The sequence below is a fragment of the Phyllobates terribilis genome, unplaced genomic scaffold, assembly GCF_046119375.1.
Source record: "Phyllobates terribilis strain yellow unplaced genomic scaffold, ASM4611937v1 Scaffold_1__5_contigs__length_1240528914, whole genome shotgun sequence".
NCBI classification, from domain to species: Eukaryota; Metazoa; Chordata; class Amphibia; order Anura; family Dendrobatidae; genus Phyllobates; species Phyllobates terribilis.
The window spans coordinates 214,529,635-214,551,002 of NW_027362761.1; the positions used below are offsets into that span (position 1 = coordinate 214,529,635).

Consider the following 21,368-nt stretch of genomic DNA (forward strand, 5'->3'; position numbering starts at 1 on the left):
CTCAATTCCACCGATGGAGAAGTCAGGGCCCACCGGAGGAGTCTGGTTCTCTGGTGGGCTCGTCCAATGCTGCCTAAAGCAGGCCGGGCTAAGAAAAGTGTGTGGGGGGATGTTCCAAGGAGAAATAGGGGCGGCTGGGCACCGTTTATGGGGGGCGGCTGGGGACTGAGTATGGATTCCAGGCCGCCAACACAGCCATGACGTGGTGGCCAGATTCCGCCTCCACATGCCTAAAAGGCCCAATTTCAAGTTCAAGCAAGCAAGCAGTATGGTATTGCAGCCTGGGGGTGGGTGGGTGGCAGGCTGCATACTTGCGCTTGCATTGCAAGGAATGGGGGAGATACAATTGAACACTGCCCTGGGACTAGAACTTGCATGGGGATAGTTGCAAGTCTGCATCTTCTGATGCGGCAAGGATCACTTATGATGGGCACACTTTTAGACAGTGACCTGGGAGTCAGAGATGCTTCCAGGGGTCTTCCCCATGCTGTTCCATGTCTTTTCAGCACTTTATGCATGTGTCACACAGCACATGGCCAGATAAGGTTGTAAAATGTTAAAATGACATTTCCCGGTGAATGCATTTGTCATAGTTGAAAGCAATACAAAAGTGCAAAAACGCATAAAAAATGCTACTTGTGAACATAGCCGAAGGTGTGGAGGAGGATTTTTGTTTTTGGTCATTTATTTTAACTTATACACAAATCTTTTCCCTGGAAAGGATGTTCCTTAACATATTTCACAGGAAAAAAGTTTCACTTTCGTTTTTGAACGTTTTATTGTGAGCCCGTAAAAGTGGCTTAATACCTCTGACCACGTTGTTGACAGCAGTGACCTGGGGGTCAGAAATGCTTCCTGGGGCGATCCCCATGCTGTCGCCATGTCATTTGAGCACTGTCACTATCGTTTTGGGCACTTGTTAGGCTTTTAAAAGACTGCCGGGGGTGCCACCGCAAAAATGCTCGAGTCTCCCATAGACTAACATTGGGCTCGTTGCTCGGGTCGAGCACCCGAGTATCACGGCGAGCTCGGCCCGAGCTTCGAGCACCCGAGCATTTTAGTGCTCGCTCAACACTCACCACTTTTTATGGATTTTAATGGTATGAAATAAAGTGCTTATTTTAACCTATTTGGATCGAGCTGGAAAAACCCATCTCCTTTTACCAACTTGCAACAGCTTCTGCTCCAGGCTCTCCAAAATGTAAAGTTGGAAACATAGGTGAGCTGGTGATTTCCTATTTCATACTTACAGTGGCATGTAAAAGTTTGGCTACTCCTGGTCAAAATTACTGTTATTGTGAACAGTTAAGCAAGTTGAAAATGAAATGATCTCTAAAAGGCCTAAAGTTAAAGATGGCACATTTACATTGAATTTTAGGCAAAAAAAAATATATTTTTTCATCTTTTACGTTTTAAAAATTACAAAAAGGAAAATGGGTCGATACAAAACTTGGGCTCCCTACATGGTTAGTATCTAGTAGCACCCCCTTTTGAAAGTATCACAGCTTGTAAACGCTTTTTGTAGCAAGGCAAGAGTCTTTCATTTCTGGTTTGAGGGATTTTCATCCATTCTTCCTTGCAAAATTCTTCCAGTTCTGTTAGATTCCTGGGTCGTCTTGCATGCACTGCTATTTTGAGGTCTAGCTACAGATTTTAAATTATGTTCAGATCAGGGGACTGTGAGGGCCATTGTAAAACCTTCAGCTTGCGCCTCTTAAGGTAGTCTATTGTGGATTTTGACATGTATTTAGGATCATTATCCATTTGTAGATGCCATCCTCTTTTCAACTTCAACTTTTTACAGATCGTGTTATGTTTGCATTAAGAATTTGTTGAAATTTCATTGAATCCATTCTTCCCTCTACTTGTGAAATGTTCCCCGTGCCATTGGCTGCAACATAACCACAAAGTATGATTGATCCACCCCCATGATTAATGTTTGGTGGAATGTTCTTTTCCTGAAATTCTGTGACCTTTTTCCTCCACACATACTTTTGATCATTGTGGCCAAAGAGTTCTATTTTAACCTCATCAGTCCACATGACTTGTTTCCAAAATACATCAGACTTGTTTAGATGTTCTATTGCATATTTCTGACTCTGAATTTTATGGTGAGGATTCAGGAGAGGATGCAGGAGAGTCTGATGACTCTTCCATGAAGGCCATATTTCTGCAGGTGTCTCTGAACAGTAGTATTGTACAACATACCCCATAGTCTGCTTAATCTTTCTCAAGGTCTTTTTCAGTCAAGTGGGGGTTCTGATTTGCCTCTCTAGCAATCCTATGTGCAGCTCTCACTGAAATTTTGCTTGGTCTTCCAGACCTTATCTTGACCTTCGCTGTTCCTGCTAACATCCATTTCTTAATTACATTTCGACCTAAGGAAATGGCAGCTTGAAAACGTTTTGCTATCTTCTTATAGCCTTCTCCTGCTTTGTGGGCCTCTACCACTTTCATTTTCAGAGTGCTAGGCAGCTGCTTAGAACAACCCATAGCTGCTGTTTTTTGGCACAAGGTTAGAGGAGGCTGGACTTCATAAAGCTGGGAGATTTGCATCACTTGGCCTTCCCTAACAATGATAGTGAACAAGTCATAACCCTAACAGGCTAATTAAGGTCTGAAACCTTGGTCAAAGTTATCTGAACACACAAATCTCCAAGGGTGACCAAACTTTTGCCAATTTTCCTTATTGTAATATTTAAAATGTAAAATATGCAAATATTTTTTTTTCCTAAAATACAAAAGAAATGGGTCATCTTTTACTTTAGGCCTTTTAGAGATCATTTCATCTTCAACTTGCTTAACTGTTCACAATAACAGTAATTTTGACTAGGGATGTCCAAACGTTTACATGCCACTGTATACAAAAGCTTCATAGAATTCATTAGTGACAATACTGTTTTGCTGATATGGCCTTGGGGTTATTCAGACAACCGTTTTCAGGATCATACTGACGTGACTGCAGTCCATGTGGCAACAGTTCTATATATTTGACTCTCACCGGTGGGAAAAAGTGTTATGGTGCAATCTGTTTTTTGTTTTTTTTTCATTTTCAACATTGACAAAAAGTTGATATGTAAAATCACTCATATAAATTGCGCTTTTGCCTATTATATGGTCTATGTACTACCAGAGTGTAGTCTGTTGTGCACATAGAAAAAACATGGACCGAAAAAATTATTGACTGAAGATTTATTTAAAAACCCTTTTTCCAAATTATCAGATCATGAATGATATAATGTATTACCTAGGATTCCAATCTCCAGCCCTTTAAGATTTTCTTCAATGTGCTTATATATTCCAGTTTTGGTGAAGTCGGCTTCTATGATTATGACTTTTCTTCTTGTAGTTTGCTCTGTTGAAATGTAACCAAATGTATATAACATATTAATTTTAGATGGATCAATATAAATTATCGCATATAAAAGAAATAACCTTATAATCTAGCAATTAAAACTATGCTTATAGTTTTATAAATGCACATAAAGGGTTTTTTTACAAGCTGTCGGCAATGGTTTAAAATAAGAAATGGAGGAGTACTCACCTTATTAATTTCCTTCCGCTTAGGTGAAGATGCTTCCGTGATTTCCCACAGACTCTGTTCACCCAGCATTAGCAATGATTGGTCTACACTGTTATGTTCTACAACTAAGAACTAAGGAAAAGGAGGGAAAAGCTGTCCCTGCACTGAGACTCTACTTAAACCCTACGCTGGGGCAGGTGCCCTATTCCTTGTGAATAGCCCCACCGACGATCCTGCACTGAACTCAAACGAAGACCTGAAGGAAGGGGAAAGGGTATCCCTAAAAGATCTAAGGACTGGGAGCAAAAACAGGTGACCTCCTAAAGGAAAAGTTAGTTGCAGAAACGAAGATTAAAAGAAACAAAACTGTTGGATCAAGAAGTCCCAGGATATCAATTGTCCTAAGTACAAAGAACTAACAAGGCAACTTAGCCAGAGCACAAGCGTAACAACACTGATGTCCAGCGAGGAATGGGAGACAGGTGCTGAGTAATAAAGAGTGAGAAAATCACGTGACCAAGACACCCAGCACCAGAGGAAAAGACTAGAAGCCAGCAAACCACAAAATGATGGCTGAAAAGCAAAACAGCATAGATTCTAACAGTACCTCCCCTTTTACGAGGATCCTCCGGATCCTCTAGGCCGAGCCTTAATTAGCCTTGAGGCCGAGACATCCTCGGCCTTCACCCAGGAATTATCCTTGGGGCCGAAACCTCTCCAGGACACAAGATACTGCAATCTCCCTCTATGCCACCTGGAATCCAAAATGCGAGAAACCTCAAATTCACCGTCCTCATCAACAGGAGGAACAGTAGGCTTCGCCTGCCTATCAGGCGTGTCCACCTCCTTAAGTAACGACACATGAAACACAGAATTAATCGAGGGAATGCCCAACCTCACCGCTGCCGAGTTGACAATCTGAACCACTTTGAAAGGACCCACAAATTTAGGCCCCAGTTTTTTAGAAGGAATTTTCAAACGAAGATTCCTAGAGGACAACCAAACCATGTCCCTAACAGCAAACTAGGACTCCTTTCTTTTTTTGTCAAAATACCTTTTTGATCTCCTGTTAGCCTCTTTAAGATTCAGGCGAACACTGGTCCAAACCCTCTCCAAATCACCAGAAAAATTATCCTCCTCCGGTACAGCAGCCCCAACTTTTGGAAAATGGACCAAAAATTGGATACCTGCCAGTACAACAAAAAAAGGAGAACACCCAGCCAAGGAAGAAGTATGATTATTAACGTCAAACTCCGCAAGTGGTAGAAATTCCGACCACATTTCCTGATTGTCTGCCACAAAACATCTCAAAAACTGCTCGACGTCCTGGTTCTTCCTTTCAGTTTGTCCATTGGACTCTGGATGATACCCCGACGAGAATGACAAATGAATTTTCAATCTGTCACAAAAAGCACGCCAAAAGTGAGCCACAAACTGTGGTCCTCTATCGGAAATGTCCGTGGGAACACCATGGAGCCTGACAATCTCCTTCACAAAAGCCTTAGCAAGAGTCTCATTTTACTAAACTGGTCCACAACAACCCAGATGACGGAAAAACCCTCCGATACAGGCAGATCGGTGATAAAATCCATGGCAAGGTGCGTCCATGGCGAACTAGGAACTTCCAAGGGGCACAGCAACCCTGCAGCCGGAGCGTGAGAGGCCTTCGACCTAGCGCACACAGAACACTGACGCACCCACTTGATGACTTCTCTTTGCCACCCTGGTCACCAGAAACTCCGACCGATAGACTTCCTAGTTTCTGAAATCCCTGGGTGACCCGCCAACCGAGACTCATGACATTCAGCAAACAACGCTCTCCTCAAGGCTCTAGGCACAAACAATTTACCACACGGAGTGTTAGTTGGTGCCTCACTCTGGCAGCTGCTGCAAAGGCAAATAAAATAATGGGATGCATTAAAAGAGGCATAGATGGTCATGAGGAGAACATAATTCTACCTCTATACAAGTCACTAGTGCAACCACACTTAGAATACTGTGTACAGTTCTGGTCTCCGGTGTATAAGAAAGACATAGCTGAACTAGAGAGGGTGCAGAGAAGAGCAACCAAGGTTATTAGAGGACTGAGGGGTCTGCAATACCAAGACAGGTTATTACACTTGGGGTTATTTACTGTGGAAAAACGAAGGCTTAGGGGTGATCTTATTGCTACGTACAAGTATATGAGGGGATAGTACAAAGACCTTTCTACTGATCTTTTTACTCTGAGGCCAGAGACGGGGACAAGGGGGCATCTTCTACGTCTGGAGGAAAGAAGATTTAATCATAATCACAGACGGGGATTCTTTACTGTAAGAGCAGTGAGACTATGGAACTCTCTGCCGCATGATGTTGTAATGAGTGATTCACTACTAAAATTTAAGAAGGGCATGGATGCCTTTCTTGAAAAGTATAATATTACAGGTTATATATACTAGATTCCTTGATAGGGCATTGAGCCAGGAAACTAGTCTGATTGCCGTATAGAGTCGGGAAGGAATATTTTTCCCCAATGTGGAGCTTAGTGTTTGCCACATGGGTTTTTTTTTGCCTTCCTCTGGATCAACATGTTAGGCTACGGGTTGAACTAGATGGACTTAGTCTTCCTTCAACCTTAAAAACTATGTTACTATAAATCAGGGGTCCTCAAACTACGGCCCGCGGGCCACATGCGGCCCGCGGAGGACTTTTATCCGGCCCGCCGGGCTATGGGCGGAGGAGAGGAGAGCGGTGCCATTGCCCATCCTTCTCCCCCACTTGCTCAGGGCCCCGGCAGGCGGATACTTACCTCTCACCGTGCCTCCGCAGATCCGCTGTCTTCCTGCTCTGCGCTTCCTGTGACGTCTCAGGTCAGAGGGCGCGGTGACGTCTTTACACCGCGCCCTCCCGAGTGCTGTCACAGGCAGCGCAGAGCAGGACAACGCCGCCGCGACGCTGGAGTCCAGACCAGAGTAGAGCAGCGGCAGCAAGTGAGAAGTGAGGTGAGTATTGGATTTTTTTTTTTTTTTGATGTATGGAGGCATAGGTCATTATATGGGGGGGTGACATCCTGCAAGGGGTATAATATGGGGGGGGTGACATCCTGCATGGGGCATGATAGGGGGGTGACATGCTGCATGGGGCATTATATGGGGGGGAAAGGGACATCCTACATGGGGCATTATATGGGGGAGAAAGGGACATCCTGCATGGGGCATTATATGGGGAGAGAGGTGACATCCTCCATGGGGCATAATATGGGGGGGTGACATGCTGCATGGGGCATAATATGGGGGGGTGACATGCTGCATGGGGCATAATATGGGGGGGTGACATGCTGCATGGGGCATTATATGGGGGGGTGACATGCTGCATGGGGCATTATATGGGGGGTGACATCCTGCATGGGGCATTATATGGGGGGTGACAACCTGCATGGGGCATTATATGGGGGGGAAAGGGACATCCTGCATGGGGCATTATAAAGACAGGAGAGTGATATCTTGCATGGGGCATTATATGGTGTGAGAAAGGGACATCCTGCATGGGGCATTATATGGGGGGTGGCATCCAGCATGGGGCATTATAAGGGGGGAACAGCCTGCATGGGGCATTATAAGGGGGGAACAGCCTGCATATGGCATTATAAGAAGGGAAACAGCCTGCCTATTGGGAACATTTACCTGCCCATTTAACTTTACTTGTTCTTCATTTTAAATATTGTATTTGTTCCTGTATTGTTTTTTTACTTCAAAATAAGATATGTGCAGTGTGCATAGGAATTTGTTCATAGTTTTTTTTAAAAACTATATTCCGGCCCTCCAATGGTCTGAGGGACAGTGAACTGGCCCCCTGTTTAAAAAGTTTGAGGACCCCTGCTATAAATGTTACTCTGAGCTCCTAGGATGCTATTCACCAACTCTGAATCCAATGCGGCCACCACCACCCCTCTCTGCAAAATACACTCTTCCCTCTCAGCATTCACCGCTGGAGAAAAACTACAAGACAAAGCGTCAGCCTTAACATTCTTTGTACCCGGGACAAAGGTTACAGAAAAATTGAACCGGGCAAAAAACAGTGCCCACCTAGCCTGACGGGCATTCAAACGTTTAGCTACGTCCAGATAAATCAAATTCTTATGATCAGTGAAAACCTGTAAAGGATGTCGAACCCCCTCCAAAAAATGTCGCCAATGCTCGAACGCAAGTTCAATAGCCAACAACTCACGATTCCCAACATTTTTTGAAAAGAAAGCACAGGGATGCACCCAGGGCCGGCGTCAGCACCCGGCGTACCCGGGCAAGTGCCGGGGCCCTGGAAAATCAGAGGGGCCCACCGCCCACTCACTGTAGGGGCCCACCGCCCACTCACTGTCGGGGCCCTGGCCGCTTCCTCGGCACCTGTTCAGTGACGCAGGCGCTGCTTGATTGCCAGCACTTCAGACATGGCCGCGCACAGTGTGCTGTATCTGCTAGTAATGACACGGCAGGATCGATGGCACTGCACCTTTAATTGTGCTTGTGTGTCACCCCTGCTGCGTCATTACTAACAGACACAGCCGCACAGTGCGCGGCCATGTCTGGGGGAGTGCCGGCAATCAAACACCGTCGGAGGTCCTGCACAGATGGGGGGGAGCGGCCCGGACCGGACTCCAAGTGGGCCCCACTGATGTTCCAGGGCCATGAAGTCTGTGACACGCCGGGGGCCCTGCACTGCCCCAGACCTGAGGAGCTGCTGGACAGGACACTGGAACAGGGACAGGTGAGTGAGGCTTCCCCAATCCCCATATTAAAAATATTTGTAATGGGTCTGTGTGAGTGCATGTATGTGAATGTCAGTGTGTATGATTGTGTATATATATTTGTATGTTTTATATATGTCTTTAAGAATTTGTGTAAAAATGTGTGTGTCTGTATGTGTACAAATCTGTGTACTGTGTGTGCGTGCATGCGTGTGTGCGCATGTCTGCGTACCGTGTGTGCGTGCATGTGTCTGCGTAACGTGTCTGCATACCTTGTGTGTGTGCGTGCATGTGTCTGCATACCGTGTCTGCGTACTGTGTCTGCGTACCGTGTGTGCATACTGTGTCTGCGTACCGTGTGTGTGTGCACATGTCTGCGTACCGTGTGTGCATGTCTGCGTACCGTGTGCGTTTGCATGTCTGCGCACCGTGTGTGCGTGCATGTGTCTGTGTACCGTGTGTGCGTGCATGTCTACGTACCGTGTGTGCGTGCATGTGTCTGCATACCGTGTGTGCATGTCTGCGTACCGTGTGTGCGTGCGCATGTCTGCATATGTAAAGGATGAGGTGGCAGGCTGGGCCCTGTGTACTATATATATATTTCTCCGCCGTATCTGTGCATCATGAATCGTGTATGTGACAAGCCCAGGGGATGGGGGATGACTCGGTTACCTGGACCTTTAGCCTTAAGGAGGTCGCGGTGGTCGGCTCCCGGGCCCATACTCTGGGGTCTCTCTTTAAATAGGCGTTGATAGATGTCAAGTTTATAAACGTTCGTGACGCCACCTATGGTTTCTGATGATATTCACCAGCGCTGCGCAGTCCACTGAGGCCGGTGATAAGGCAGCTAGATGGTATGGCTCCCCACAGGTGGAGCTGGGCCTCAGGGCAGTATAAGGATGGGGTATGCAGGACGGAGAGACTCAGCCGGGTCAGAGTAAGAACAGGGACGAACACAAAAGTCACTTCAGTACCTTTTACTGATGGAAATTCAGGCACACCCCGGAGCACTGTAGGGTGAAGGGTGTATGTCCGGATCCTCCCCAATGAGCAGGTTTTGGGCCTCCTGGTTCTTGCTGCTGCGTGGTAAGTTTCTGACCTGCCTGGAGCTAGGCCTAACTTTGTCTCTGTCCTGCGCTGGCTGACCTTGTGGTAGGGCCTTCTCTTGGAGTGCACGCTCCCAACCTACGGGGCCTATGTGTCTCCTGGCTCTGGTACGTATCAGCACTTTAGTGATCCTGGGACTTGTAGTTCTCCAGGGATTCCGGTTTATCTTACTGGGTCGTGGAGATCCCGGTAAGCTTCGGACCCGGTGTCCGGTAACTACTTCTTCTTCGGTGTGAGCTAATTAAGCTCCTCTGCCCCCCTAAGAGCTAACTCTCTACTCCTTCGCCTTCGGCCTACTTGGACCCTCAATAGGCTATTCACACTAATGGCAGCGGGCCGCATTTCACCGATCTTATGGCGCCGGCACACCTAAAGCTCACCTCACTGAGCTGCACCGAGTCTCGATCTGGATAAGCTCCACTGCAGGATAGCAATTGCAGGAGCTGAACAGGCTTTTGTCCTCTGAGGTAACTCGCCTCAGGCTGTACTGGACTCACTGCTATACCAGAATAGACTGACTGCTGCCTGGCTCCACCTTCCCTTTTATATCTCCCTAAGGAGCTCCCTCTGGTGGTCTGAGGTGGAAGGTGGAGATGTGTGAATGGAATGGGGGCCTCTTGTGGAGGAATCCTTCAATACACCCTTCTGGGTCTGTGATACCAAGCACGGCTGGGCTTCACATTCCCCCCTAGTTAAACTCAGCACTCCTGGGCTGAAGTACATTTTATAAAACAATAACAATTGGAATTATAAGCAATACTAAACAATCTTCCCTTTATGGGAGGCACAAATCTTAAACGTTGCATAGCAATAACAATTACAGAGTGTCCTCAGAATCCAAGTCTCTTGTGGTGAGGTTCCCATACAGTATGTCCATCTCACAGGGTAGAATACTTTGGTGGTTTTTGAGGGACCTGTCCTAAACCCTCTACGTAGGCCCTGTGGTGGCTGCAGGGCATGAAGATCCCGTGTTGGACCTCCACACGTGCCACTCCAGACAGGTTTTGCTTCTAAGGTCACCTAAAGGGCACTCAAGGAGCGCAATTATATACAATATGAGTTTTTGGGCTGCACACAGTCCTCAGCCACGCAGTTCATTATGCAAATAAAGAAGTAAATAGGCTAAGTGTCCATATCACTTAAACTGTTCAAAAATAAGCAAAACACAAAATAATGTACATTTGCATGGGAAATACACAATTATGCAGTACATTACAATTTAACATACAATAACCCAGGGGTAACTATCTACACTCTCTGAAATTTTGCTACTTTACTAAGTGTACCTAGCAGGGGGTTTACCTCTCGTGCTACGTACTGATCTGCGTAGTGCTGTGGTTGGTGGAGTGTCAGTGTCTGTATCCTCAGTTACTCTATCAGTTCTACGTGTGACCATGATGTAAAACTGCCTTAACCTCTCTCTTGGACTGGCAAGTCTACCATTGGCTGGGCCCTCTTGCTCTGCTCCTGCCGGGGATCCTTCATCCGGGGATACTTCTTGAGCTGGGTCTTCTGCACCACTTACAGGTTCAACTTGCTGTGGAGGGTGTTCTGGTTGTTCATAGAATTGGAGTACTGGAATGATTACTGCACCTCCTATCTGAGGCCAATCCGCTGGGAAGTCTCCAAGGTCAGTGTGTATCACTGTTTCTTTAGGTTCTTCCTGGGTTGTGAGAGACACCTTTTCTTGGGGTTTCAGTAATTCTGGACACAACTTCAAGTGGTCCCTGGACACTGTAGCAGATGTTTTTCCTCCATCACGACTGACTATACATGTCTTTTTGTTGTCAAATCTTGACGGTAACACAGTGTAGGGTTCTTTTTCCCATTGGTCGTCGTGTTTGTGGTTGCGTCTTTTCCTTTTTAGTACTGTTTCACCTGGTGTGAAAGGTTCTGCTGGTGCGTTTTTGTTGTAATGCATTTCCAGCTTTTCTCTCACCCGGGTAAGACTGTCCTTGACACAAGCTTGTACCCTTCTGTACTGCTCTTGTCTGGTGGTGTCCCAGTCCTCAGTGGTCATATCAGCTTCAGGTTCAACAACACCAAGCTCCAAATCCATGGGCAGCTTTCCTGGCCTTACCCGCATAAGATATGCCGGAGTGCAGTTGGTGGAACTCACTGGTATATGATTGTACAGATCCACTAGGTCAGGTAGTAGGTCTGGCCACTGGTTTCTCTCTTCAAGTGGTATGGTCTTTAGCAGGTCGATAATGATGTTGTTCATCTTTTCACAGAGCCCGTTTGTTTGTGGGTGGTAAGGTGTAGTTCTTATCTTTTTACACCCGTAGAGATGGCAGAACTCCTTGAATAACTCAGCCTCAAAGGCCGGGCCTTGGTCAGTCAGTACCTGCTCAGGATATCCATGGGGTCTGCAGAAGTACGCTTGGCACGTCTTTGCTGCTGTCTCTGCTGTCAGGTCTTTGACAGGGGCGACCACCAGGAAACGTGAGTAATGATCCACCATAGTCAGAGCATAGGAGTACCCTGACCTGCTGGGTTACAACTTGACATGGTCCAGGGCCACGATCTCCAGGGGCCGAGTCGTCTTGATGGGTTGCAGGGGTGCCTTCTGGCTGCTGAAGTCTTTACTTCTTAGGCCGCAGGGTCCACAGTCCCGGCACCACCTTTCAATGGAGCTGCGCATTCCTACCCAGTAGAATCGACACTTCAGCAGGGTCTCTAGCTTTTTCCAGCCAAAGTGCCCCGCTTGATCGTGGTAAGCTTCTAATACCATCTGGATGTCTGTCTTCGGGACCACTATCTGCCATACCATCTCATGGGTTCTTGGATTAGCGTACCTCCGGCACAGCTTCTCACGGTAGATAAACAGCCGGCTTCTCTCGTTCCACAGCTGCTTTGCTTGCAGAGATGCATCTTTCTCCAGGGAGGTACCATCTTGGGTTATCAGCTGTTTGATGCGGCTGACAACCGGGTCGCTGTCCTGGGTCTCTTTCCAGCTGTGGTGAGGCAGGGGGTTTAAAGTCTTTTCACGCGGCTTCCTGGAGGCTCGTTGCTCATGGATCATCCCATTCCAGTGAAAGGCAGGTAGCTCTATCTCTTCCAGGTCATCCACTTCTTCCTCCGTGTCTGACTGGTGAGGCATCCTAGACAGGGCATCGGCGTTGGCGTTCTTGCGGCCCACCCGGTATTTGATTGTAAATTGGCAGTTTGACAGCCAAGCCATCCATCGTTGTTCCAGAGCCCCCAACTTAGCTGTTTCAAGATGGGTCAAGGGGTTGTTATCAGTAAAGGCAGTGAACTTGTTGGAAGCCAGATAGTGCTTGAATCTTTCAGTGATGGCCCAGACTAAGGCCAGGAACTCCAACTTGAAGCTGCTATAGTTCTCTGGGTTCCTCTCAGTCGGACGGAGTTTCCTACTTGCGTACGCGATGACTTTCTCTTGCCCATTCTGCTTCTGACTTAAGACAGCGCCCAGGCCTTCGTTGCTGGCATCCGTATACAGCAGGAACGGTTGGCTGTAGTCAGGGTAGGCTAGGATCTCATCACCTGTCAGGATCTCCTTCATCTCCTGAAACGACTCTGCTTGCTCCTTACCCCAGTGGAATGGAGGGTTTTTGCCTTTGGGGGACTGCCCTACCAGGAGGTCTTGCAGAGGAGCTGCTTTCTTTGTGTAGTCCTTTACGAACCTCCGGTAGTATCCTACTAGTCCCAAGAACTGACGCACCTCCTTGAGGATCTTTGGCTCCGGCCACTTCTGGATGGCTGTGACTTTCTCCAGGTCTGGTGCTACGCCTTCCGGACTGACAATGTGTCCCAGGTACTGTACCTTCTTCTTGAGCAGGTGGCACTTTGAGGGCTTCAACTTCATCCTGTACCGGGACAGTGACTCAAATACCTCTGCCAGGTGTTTCAGTGGTACTCGTACGTTCTGGAGTACACAATTACGTCATCCAGGTAAAGTAACACAGTCTCGAAGTTGCGGTGTCCCAGGCAGCACTCCATCAATCTCTGGAACGTTCCGGGGGCATTGCAGAGTCCAAACAGCATGCTGTCGAACTCGCAGAGTCCCATCAGGGTGGTGAAGGCCGTCTTTTCCCGATCCTCCTCAGCCACAGCTACCTGCCAGTATCCACTAGTGAGGTCAAGGGTGGAAAAGTAATTTGCAGACTTTAAGGCAGCTAGGGACTCCTCTATGCGTGGCAAAGGGTATGCATCTTTATGTGTAATGCGATTTACTTGACGGTAATCTGCACACATTCTCATGCTCCCGTCCTTTTTCCTAACCAGCACTAGGGGAGCCGCCCAGGGACTACAACTATCCCTTATCACTCCCGCCTTCCTCATGTCATGCAGCATTTCTTTTGCCTTCTGGTAGTGCGCTGGGGGTATAGGCCGATAACGTTCTTTAATTGGGGAATGGTTGCCTGTGGGGATATGATGTTGAACCCCCTTAACCCTCCCGAAGTCTAGTGGATGTTTGCTGAACACCTGCGAGTATTCTTGAACCACCCGGTGTACACCCTGTTTTTGATGGGCAGGAGTGGTGTCTGTCCCAACATGGAGCTGCTGACACCAGTCCTCCACCTGGGTTGCAGGGTCATTATTCTCCACTTCTTCTGGTGAAGTTAAGGACTCCACCTCATGGATACAGTTGTTGTTGACAGCATGTAGTTTGACAACAGTGGCATAACATGGCAGTTTGACCTCATCTTCCCCTAGGTTAAGAAGACGGACAGGCACCCTCCCATTACGTACATCTACCACCCCCCTGGCGGTTAAGAGCGTGGGTCTATGCTCGAAGCGAAGGGGTTCTACTACCGCCTGGTAGCTCTGTCCTCTAAGACCTATGGCAGCTCTACACCAGATGAGCATTTCACTCATTGGGGGGATGACAATGGGTATGGGGTCTGTTACCCTCACGTTACCGATTTCACCATCTGTCAACCTTACTTGCTGTTGATACATCAGGACACGGATCTCCTTCTGTAGCGCCCTCCTTTGTGTCGGTCTGGCAGTGTCAGCGATCTGTTGGAGTAAGAACACAACCTCTCCCAAACAGTTACCAACAATGTTAGTGCCAAGTACCATATATGGGTTGCTGTCATCAGGGTTAGTCTCCACTACAATTAGTCCCTGGTCCTTCAGCTCCACTCTCCCCACCTTTACAGTCACATTCTTACCCCGAGTAGGTTAAGGGGGAGTCCATTTGAGGCATATACAGACAAATTTGGAGCTGGCGGACGTAGATCGTCCATGGACCAGAACCTCTTGTAGAGGACTTCAGGCATGATGGTTACCTGAGATCCTGTGTCCAGCAGGGCATGCGTCGGGATCCAGTCCAATACAATGGACAGGAAAGGTCTTCCTCCGACGAACCTGTTGTACCAGTCTGATGGGCCTGGTGAGTCTACTCCTGGGTGGCGGCCCTCGGACCCAGGGTTTTCCCGTTTAAAGGACAATTCTGAGCGATGTGTCCGGTCTTGCGGCATCGGTAGCAGGTGGGTTCCCTCGGCGGACGGCGCTGGTCACTGGTCCTTGGCGAGGGTGGTGTTGGCCTCCTCCTACTCCGCATCCAGGGGACATCCTCAGGGCTGTCGGCTAGCAGGATTTTCCCTCCTTCCTCAGGTTCCGTCCGCAGCTGCAGAGCACTCAGCACAGTGGTCAGGGTTTTGCTCAACTGACGCACCTCAGAGCGCAGACTGTCCAGTTATTTAGGGGACGTTGTTGGAACTTTAGCTTCAGCTGCCACTGGAGAAAAGGTGGGTGTTTCAGGCTCTGGGGTAGCCCCACCCTGGTAACGCTGGATGGCATTTGCTTCCAGGGGCTGCAATCCTTTTATAGCCATGTCCTTAAGATTGTCAAAGGTGGCATCTGGATGATCCAGGGACCACCAACGCACAGTCCTGCTCTCCTCTGGAGACCTCAGTCCCCGGACAAACTGTTCCTTCAGCATTCTGTTCTCATTCTCAAAGCTGGTCGGACTAACCTGGTTCAGAGCCAGCAGGGCCCCTTGGAGACGCCAGGCGTAGTCCCGAACATTGTCCTCTGGTTGTTGGGAGCAGCTGTAGAACCTCATCCGGAGGTCCGCCTCAGTATGGTCCTCAAAGACAGTCTGTAGTTTTTGGAATATTGCGGACACTGTCTCCCGGTCTGCGGCCGACCATGTTTCCACTTCCCGCTCCGCAGTACCGGTCAGCTGTCCTAATACAACGGCAGCTCTTTGTTTGCCGGTCATAGAGTACATGTCCAAAACACCACATATCTTCCGCTTGAATCCAGACAGGGTATCTGGTTTGCCGTTGAACTGGGGGAGCCACTTTGCTCCAGGAATGTACGGTAAAGTCATAGGAATAACAGGTGTTACAGGCGCTGCTGGTGGAGCGGCGACTTCTGCCTGCCCATTATAGGGCGCGGGCTGGGCTTCAGGGACGTTGACCGATAGGCCGGCGTTCTGCTGCTTGACGGACATCTTAGCGCCCCCTTAGTTAACCGTGGCCTACCTTCTGGTTTTTCTTCCGGTAGGCCGCAGCTCCGCAGGTGACGGTTGTCTTCAGGACCTTGCGTCGCTTGCGTCCTACGTCAGAGCGTTCAGCGACGCTCCGTACAGGACCTGGCGCTTCCTGATTTGACGTCAAGGCGTGGGGCGTGTCCGGGACTTCGCGCTCTTTTGCAGGTACGCCCCTTATTTTCCCGCGGTTACGCCCTTCTTCTCGCTCAACGGCCCAACAATGGCGGCTATCTTCACCACAACTTTACGTACACAGTTCAGAATAAAGGCGCACAGTACCCGGTGGCAACGGGCATAACACGGCGTCGCTGCAGCGGGCACGCAATCCTGTTCGTGACGCCAGAAGAGATGACAAGCCCAGGGGATGGGGGATGACTCGGTTACCCGGGCCTTTAGCCTTAAGGAGGTCACGGTGGTCGGCTCCCGGGCCTGTACTCTGGGGTCTCTCTTTAAATAGGCGTTAATAGATGTCAAGTTTATAAAAGTTTGTGACGCCACCTATGGTTTCTGATGATATTCACCAGCGCTGCGCAGTCCACTGAGGCCGGTGATAAGGCAGCTAGATGGTATGGCTCCCCACACGTGGAGCTGGGCCTCAGGGCAGTATAAGGACGGGGTATGCAGGACGGAGAGACTCAGCCGGGTCAGAGCAAGAACAGGGACGGACACAAAAGTCACTTCAGTACCTTTTACTGATGGAAATTCAGGCACTCCCCGGAGCACTGTAGGGTGAAGGGTGTATGTCCGGATCCTCCCCAATGAGCAGGTTTTGGGCCTCCTGGTTCTTGCTGCTGCGTGGTAAGTTTCTGACCTGCCTGGAGCTAGGCCTAACTTTGTCTCTGACCTGCGCTGGCTGACCTTGTGGTAGGGCCTTCTCTTGGAGTGCACGCTCCCGACCTATGGGGCCTATGTGTCTCCTGGCTTTGGTACGTATCAGCACTTTAGCGATCCTGGGACTTGTAGTTCTCCAGGGATTCCGGTTTATCTTACTGGGTCGTGGAGATCCCGGTAAGCTTCGGACCCGGTGTCCGGTAACTACTTCTTCTTCGGGGTGAGCTAATTAAGCTCCTCTGCCCCCCTAAGAGCTAACTCTCTACTCCTTCGCCTTCGGCCTACTCGGACCCTCAATAGGCTACTCACACTAACGGCAGCGGGCCGCGTTTCACCGATCTTATGGCGCCGGCACACCTAAAGCTCACCTCACTGAGCCGCACCGAGTCTCGATCTGGATAAGCTCCACTGCAGGATAGCAATTGCAGGAGCTGAACAGGCTTTTGTCCTCTGAGGTAACTCGCCTCAGGCTGTACTGGACTCACTGCTATACCAGAATAGACTGATTGCTGCCTGGCTCCACCTTCCCTTTTATATCTCCCTAAGGAGCTCCCTCTGGTGGTCTGAGGTGGAAGGTGGAGATGTGTGAATGGAATGGGGGCCTCTTGTGGAGGAATCCTTCAATACACCCTTCTGGGTCTGTGATACCAAGCACGGCTGGGCTTCACATATGTGTTAAAGGGGCCCACAGAGACTCTTTCGCCCGGGGCCCAGAAAAACCTGGAGCCGGCCCTGGATGCACCCCATCCTCTCCCTCCTGGGACAGAACTGCCCCTACGCCTATAGATGAGGCATCCACCTCTTCCAAAAATGGCTTGGTCTCATCCGTCTGGATAAGAACAGGAGCAGAGCGGAATCTCTCCTTGAGATACTCAAAAGCTTCAATAGCCTCAGTGGACCATTGGACTGTATTAGCACCCTTCTTGGTGAGATCAGTAATGGGTTTAGCAATGACAGAGAAATTCTTTATGAATTTCCTGTAATAATTGGCAAACCCCAAAAACCTCTGTACGGACTTCAAACCTTCAGGCCTCGGCCACTCCAGCACAGTCGGAATTTTCACCGGGTCCATCTCAAAACCATCACAAGAGACAAAGTAACCCAAAAAAACTAATTTTCTGGACAGCAAACTGACACTTCTCCAATTTACCAAAGAGTGTGTTATCTCTTAGTATCTGAAGAACTTTGCGGACTCTCTGCCAATGAGACTCAAGATCCGATGAATAAATCAAAATATCATCCAGGTAAACAATAACACTCCTACCGATCAAGGATCTCAGAATATCATTGATGAAATTTTGAAAAAATTCAGGAGCGTTAGTAAACCCAAAAGGTATCACCAAACACTCAAAATGACCTTCCGGGATGTTAAAAGCTGTCTTCCATTCATCTCCATCCTTCACCCGCAGCAAATTATATGCCCCACGAAGGTCAATCCTAGAAAACCATTTAGCTCCGGTCAATTGGTTAAACAAATCCGGAATAAGAGGTAACGGGTAAGGATTGCGCACAGTGATTTTATTAATCTCCCGAAAATCCAGACATGGCCTAAAACCCCCATCCAACTTTTTGACAAAAAAGAACCCAACCGCCACAGGAGACTTAGAGGGTCTTATGTGACCTGCAGCTAAACTAGTCTGAAGGTATTCTTTCAAAGCCTCCCTCTCGGGAATTGTAAGATTAAACAACCGACTCTTTGGGAGCTTAGCATCAGGGATGAACTCAATAGCGCAATCGAAATCTCTTTGAGGTGGTAAAGCTTTCGACTCCACCTCCAAAAAAAACCTCCAAAAATCCTGAATGGTTCAGGTAACTCCCCCTTCACAACAGCCGCAATGTGAACATTACAACACTTACCACAACACCCCTGACCCCAGGATCTTATGGAACCAGATGACCAGTCCAGCAAAGGATTATACACTTTTAACCAGGACAACCCCAGGACGACCGGGGAAGGCAATTTAGCAAGTACAAATAAGTCAATCTGCTCCTGATGTTCCATATTCATAGTAAGCGGAAACCCAGTGACCTTTCAAAGAATGCTCCCATGCTCCAGGGGAGTATTATCAATTGTCACCACAGGAAAAGGAGACGACAAAGGTTCAGAACCGAACTTAAACTTTTCAAGAAATTGTTGATCAATCAAATTAAGCGCACAACCACAATCCACCATTACCTGAAACTCAATAAAACAACCCTGACAGGTGGTATTACCAGGAAAAAACACCCCAGCAGAACGTAAAAACGCAATCCGAATGGGAGTGTTATTTCTACTGACCTTTTTTTTTTCATTCCTTAAGCGAACCTCGCATTGCTTTAAAAAATGATCAGCTTTACCGCAATAAAAGCAAAGTCCCATAGAGAACCTCCTGTCCCTCTCCTTGGAACGGGATGACATTGCCCGCACCTGCATAGGTTTCCCAGTGTCATGAGAAACAGAATCCAGCAATATAGGAAACTTCTCCTCATTCTGTCTGGCCCTCAACCTTCTATCCACACGGATAGCTAACTGCATGGCAACTTGCAAAGTATCAGGTGCAGGGAATGCAATGAGCAAATCTTTAACCCTTTCACTCAAGCCTGCCAGAAACTGAAACTTGAGTGCAGGGTTGTTCCACCTGACCCCTGCAGACCATCGTCTGAACAGGGTGCAATAACTCTCAGCATTAAGAGAACCCTGTTTGATACGACTGAGCTCTGCCTCAGCTGATGTAACCCAATCAGGATCATCATATAGCAAACCCATGGCATTAAAAAATGCCTCCAGAGACCTCAAACAATGATCACCAGTAGACAAAGAAAACGCCCAAATTTGAGGTTCTTTACGCAATAAAGACATAATAATCCATACACGCTGTAGTTCACTCCCAGAAGATCTAGGTCTGAGCCGAAAATACAACAAACAAGCATTTTTAAATGAAAAAAAATCCTGTTGTTTCCCCGAGAAACACTCAGGTAATCCTACCTTAGGTTCTTCATAGCGTTCCGCAGAGTATTTACTGCTGAAGACCTGCAACCTCCAGAGTCAACCCTTGCAAGCGTTGAGCAAGCTCCTGGATGGTACTCATACTGAAGAAAACCCAGGAAGAGGAGAGGAGAAAAAAAAACTTTTTTTTTCTTAAAATGTGGCTGGACATACTGTTATGTTCTGCAACTAAGAACTAAGGAAAAGGAGGGAAAAGCCGTCCCTGCATTGAGACTCTGCTTAAACCCAACGCTAGGGTGGGTGCCCTATTCCTTGTGAATAACCCCACCGACGATCCTGCACTGAACTCAAACAAAGACCTGAAGGAAGGAGAAAGGGTGTCCCTAAAAGATCTAAGGACTGGAAGAAAAAACAGGTGACATCCTAAAGGAAAAGTTAGTTGCAGAAACGAAGATTAAAGGAAACAAAACTGTTGGAACAAGAAGTCCCAGGATATCAATTGTCCTAAGTACAAAGAACTAACAAGGCAACTTAGCCAGAGCAGAAGCGTAACAACACTGATGTCCAGCAAGGAATGGGAGACAGGTGCTGAGTAATAAAGAGTGAGAAGATCATGTGACCAAGACACCCAGCACCAGAGGAAAAGAATAGAAGCCAGCAAACCACAAAAAGATGGCCGAAAAGTAAAACAACATAGATTCTAACATACACAACATGTAGAGCCAGCAACCAAGCACTGACTATAGCAGTGGTCTTATTGGTGTTGACACTTCATCAGGATCAGTTTAGAGACACAGTGTGGCCATAGGCAACTGTTAAAACTTTAGATCCATTTGCTAACATATTGCAACATCAAACAGAAACATTTATGGTACATTTATACAAGCTGATTTCAGACCATTAAATGAGCAATTATTGAGCAATATTGAAGCTGCTTGATGCTTGTTCACCACTCTATACACAGGCTATCCAAGAGTGCTGAGTAAAAAATGATCGCTAATAGATCATTCTGTCTCCACAGTATCATGTTCACATTAAAGATGTGCTGGTCAGTTTTTTGCTACAGTTCATTATTGGAGGTTTGACCACCTCCTTTCTGACTCTGCACTCCTCCCATTAAACTGCAGGTGATTTTAATCAGTTCTACTTGCACTGAAGTTGTATGCGCATAGCCCAGTAGAGACATGTTTGTCCATTTAACTGTAGGATCGTAGTCCAAGAGCAGCAAATTTAGTAGGATAGGACCCATCAGAGGGAGGTCACCTTGCAGTGGTTGATGGGCATACATGAATTGACCAATTTATGTGCAAAGAACCTTCATTTTTTTAAGTAAATTTCATTGAGTGACAATTCAGTCTACATTTAATGTTCCCAGTGTTTTCATATGACTTGACCCTTATTGAGTGCTGCTGCGCTTTTTGCTTTCTTCTTTTGTAGTATAATGTTATCAACAGCACATCTCCTGTTTGCAAGGGTGATGTGCTGCCAAGAACACTGATTTTTGTTCCAGCATAAGTGATACAATGACTCGAATAATGAGCACTTTACTTGTTTGTTGTGTGATTAACAACAGGTTTACACCTACAAATCCATGTCTGCCCTGCTGATATTTTGAAATGCGGATGCTATACACATGTATGTTACACACACTCTGCATATTACATACACACACTGCACGTTATAAACACATATTGCATATTACACACATACTGCACTTTACAGACACACACTACATCTTATTCACACTGGATGTTACACACACACACATATAGATACTGCATATTACACATAC

General features: G+C 47.5%; 1 protein-coding gene across 2 annotated transcripts in view; it reads right to left on the bottom strand.

Moving 5' to 3' along the window:
• HSD17B3 (hydroxysteroid 17-beta dehydrogenase 3) overlaps nucleotides 1-21,368 on the bottom strand; it is a 318,623-nt gene that overhangs the window by 207,209 nt on the left and 90,046 nt on the right. For both annotated transcript variants that reach the window (XM_073670987.1, XM_073670986.1), the window contains exon 4: nucleotides 3,248-3,355. In XM_073670987.1, the coding sequence (XP_073527088.1) occupies nucleotides 3,248-3,355 (108 nt within the window). The remainder of the gene's footprint in view (nucleotides 1-3,247; nucleotides 3,356-21,368) is intronic.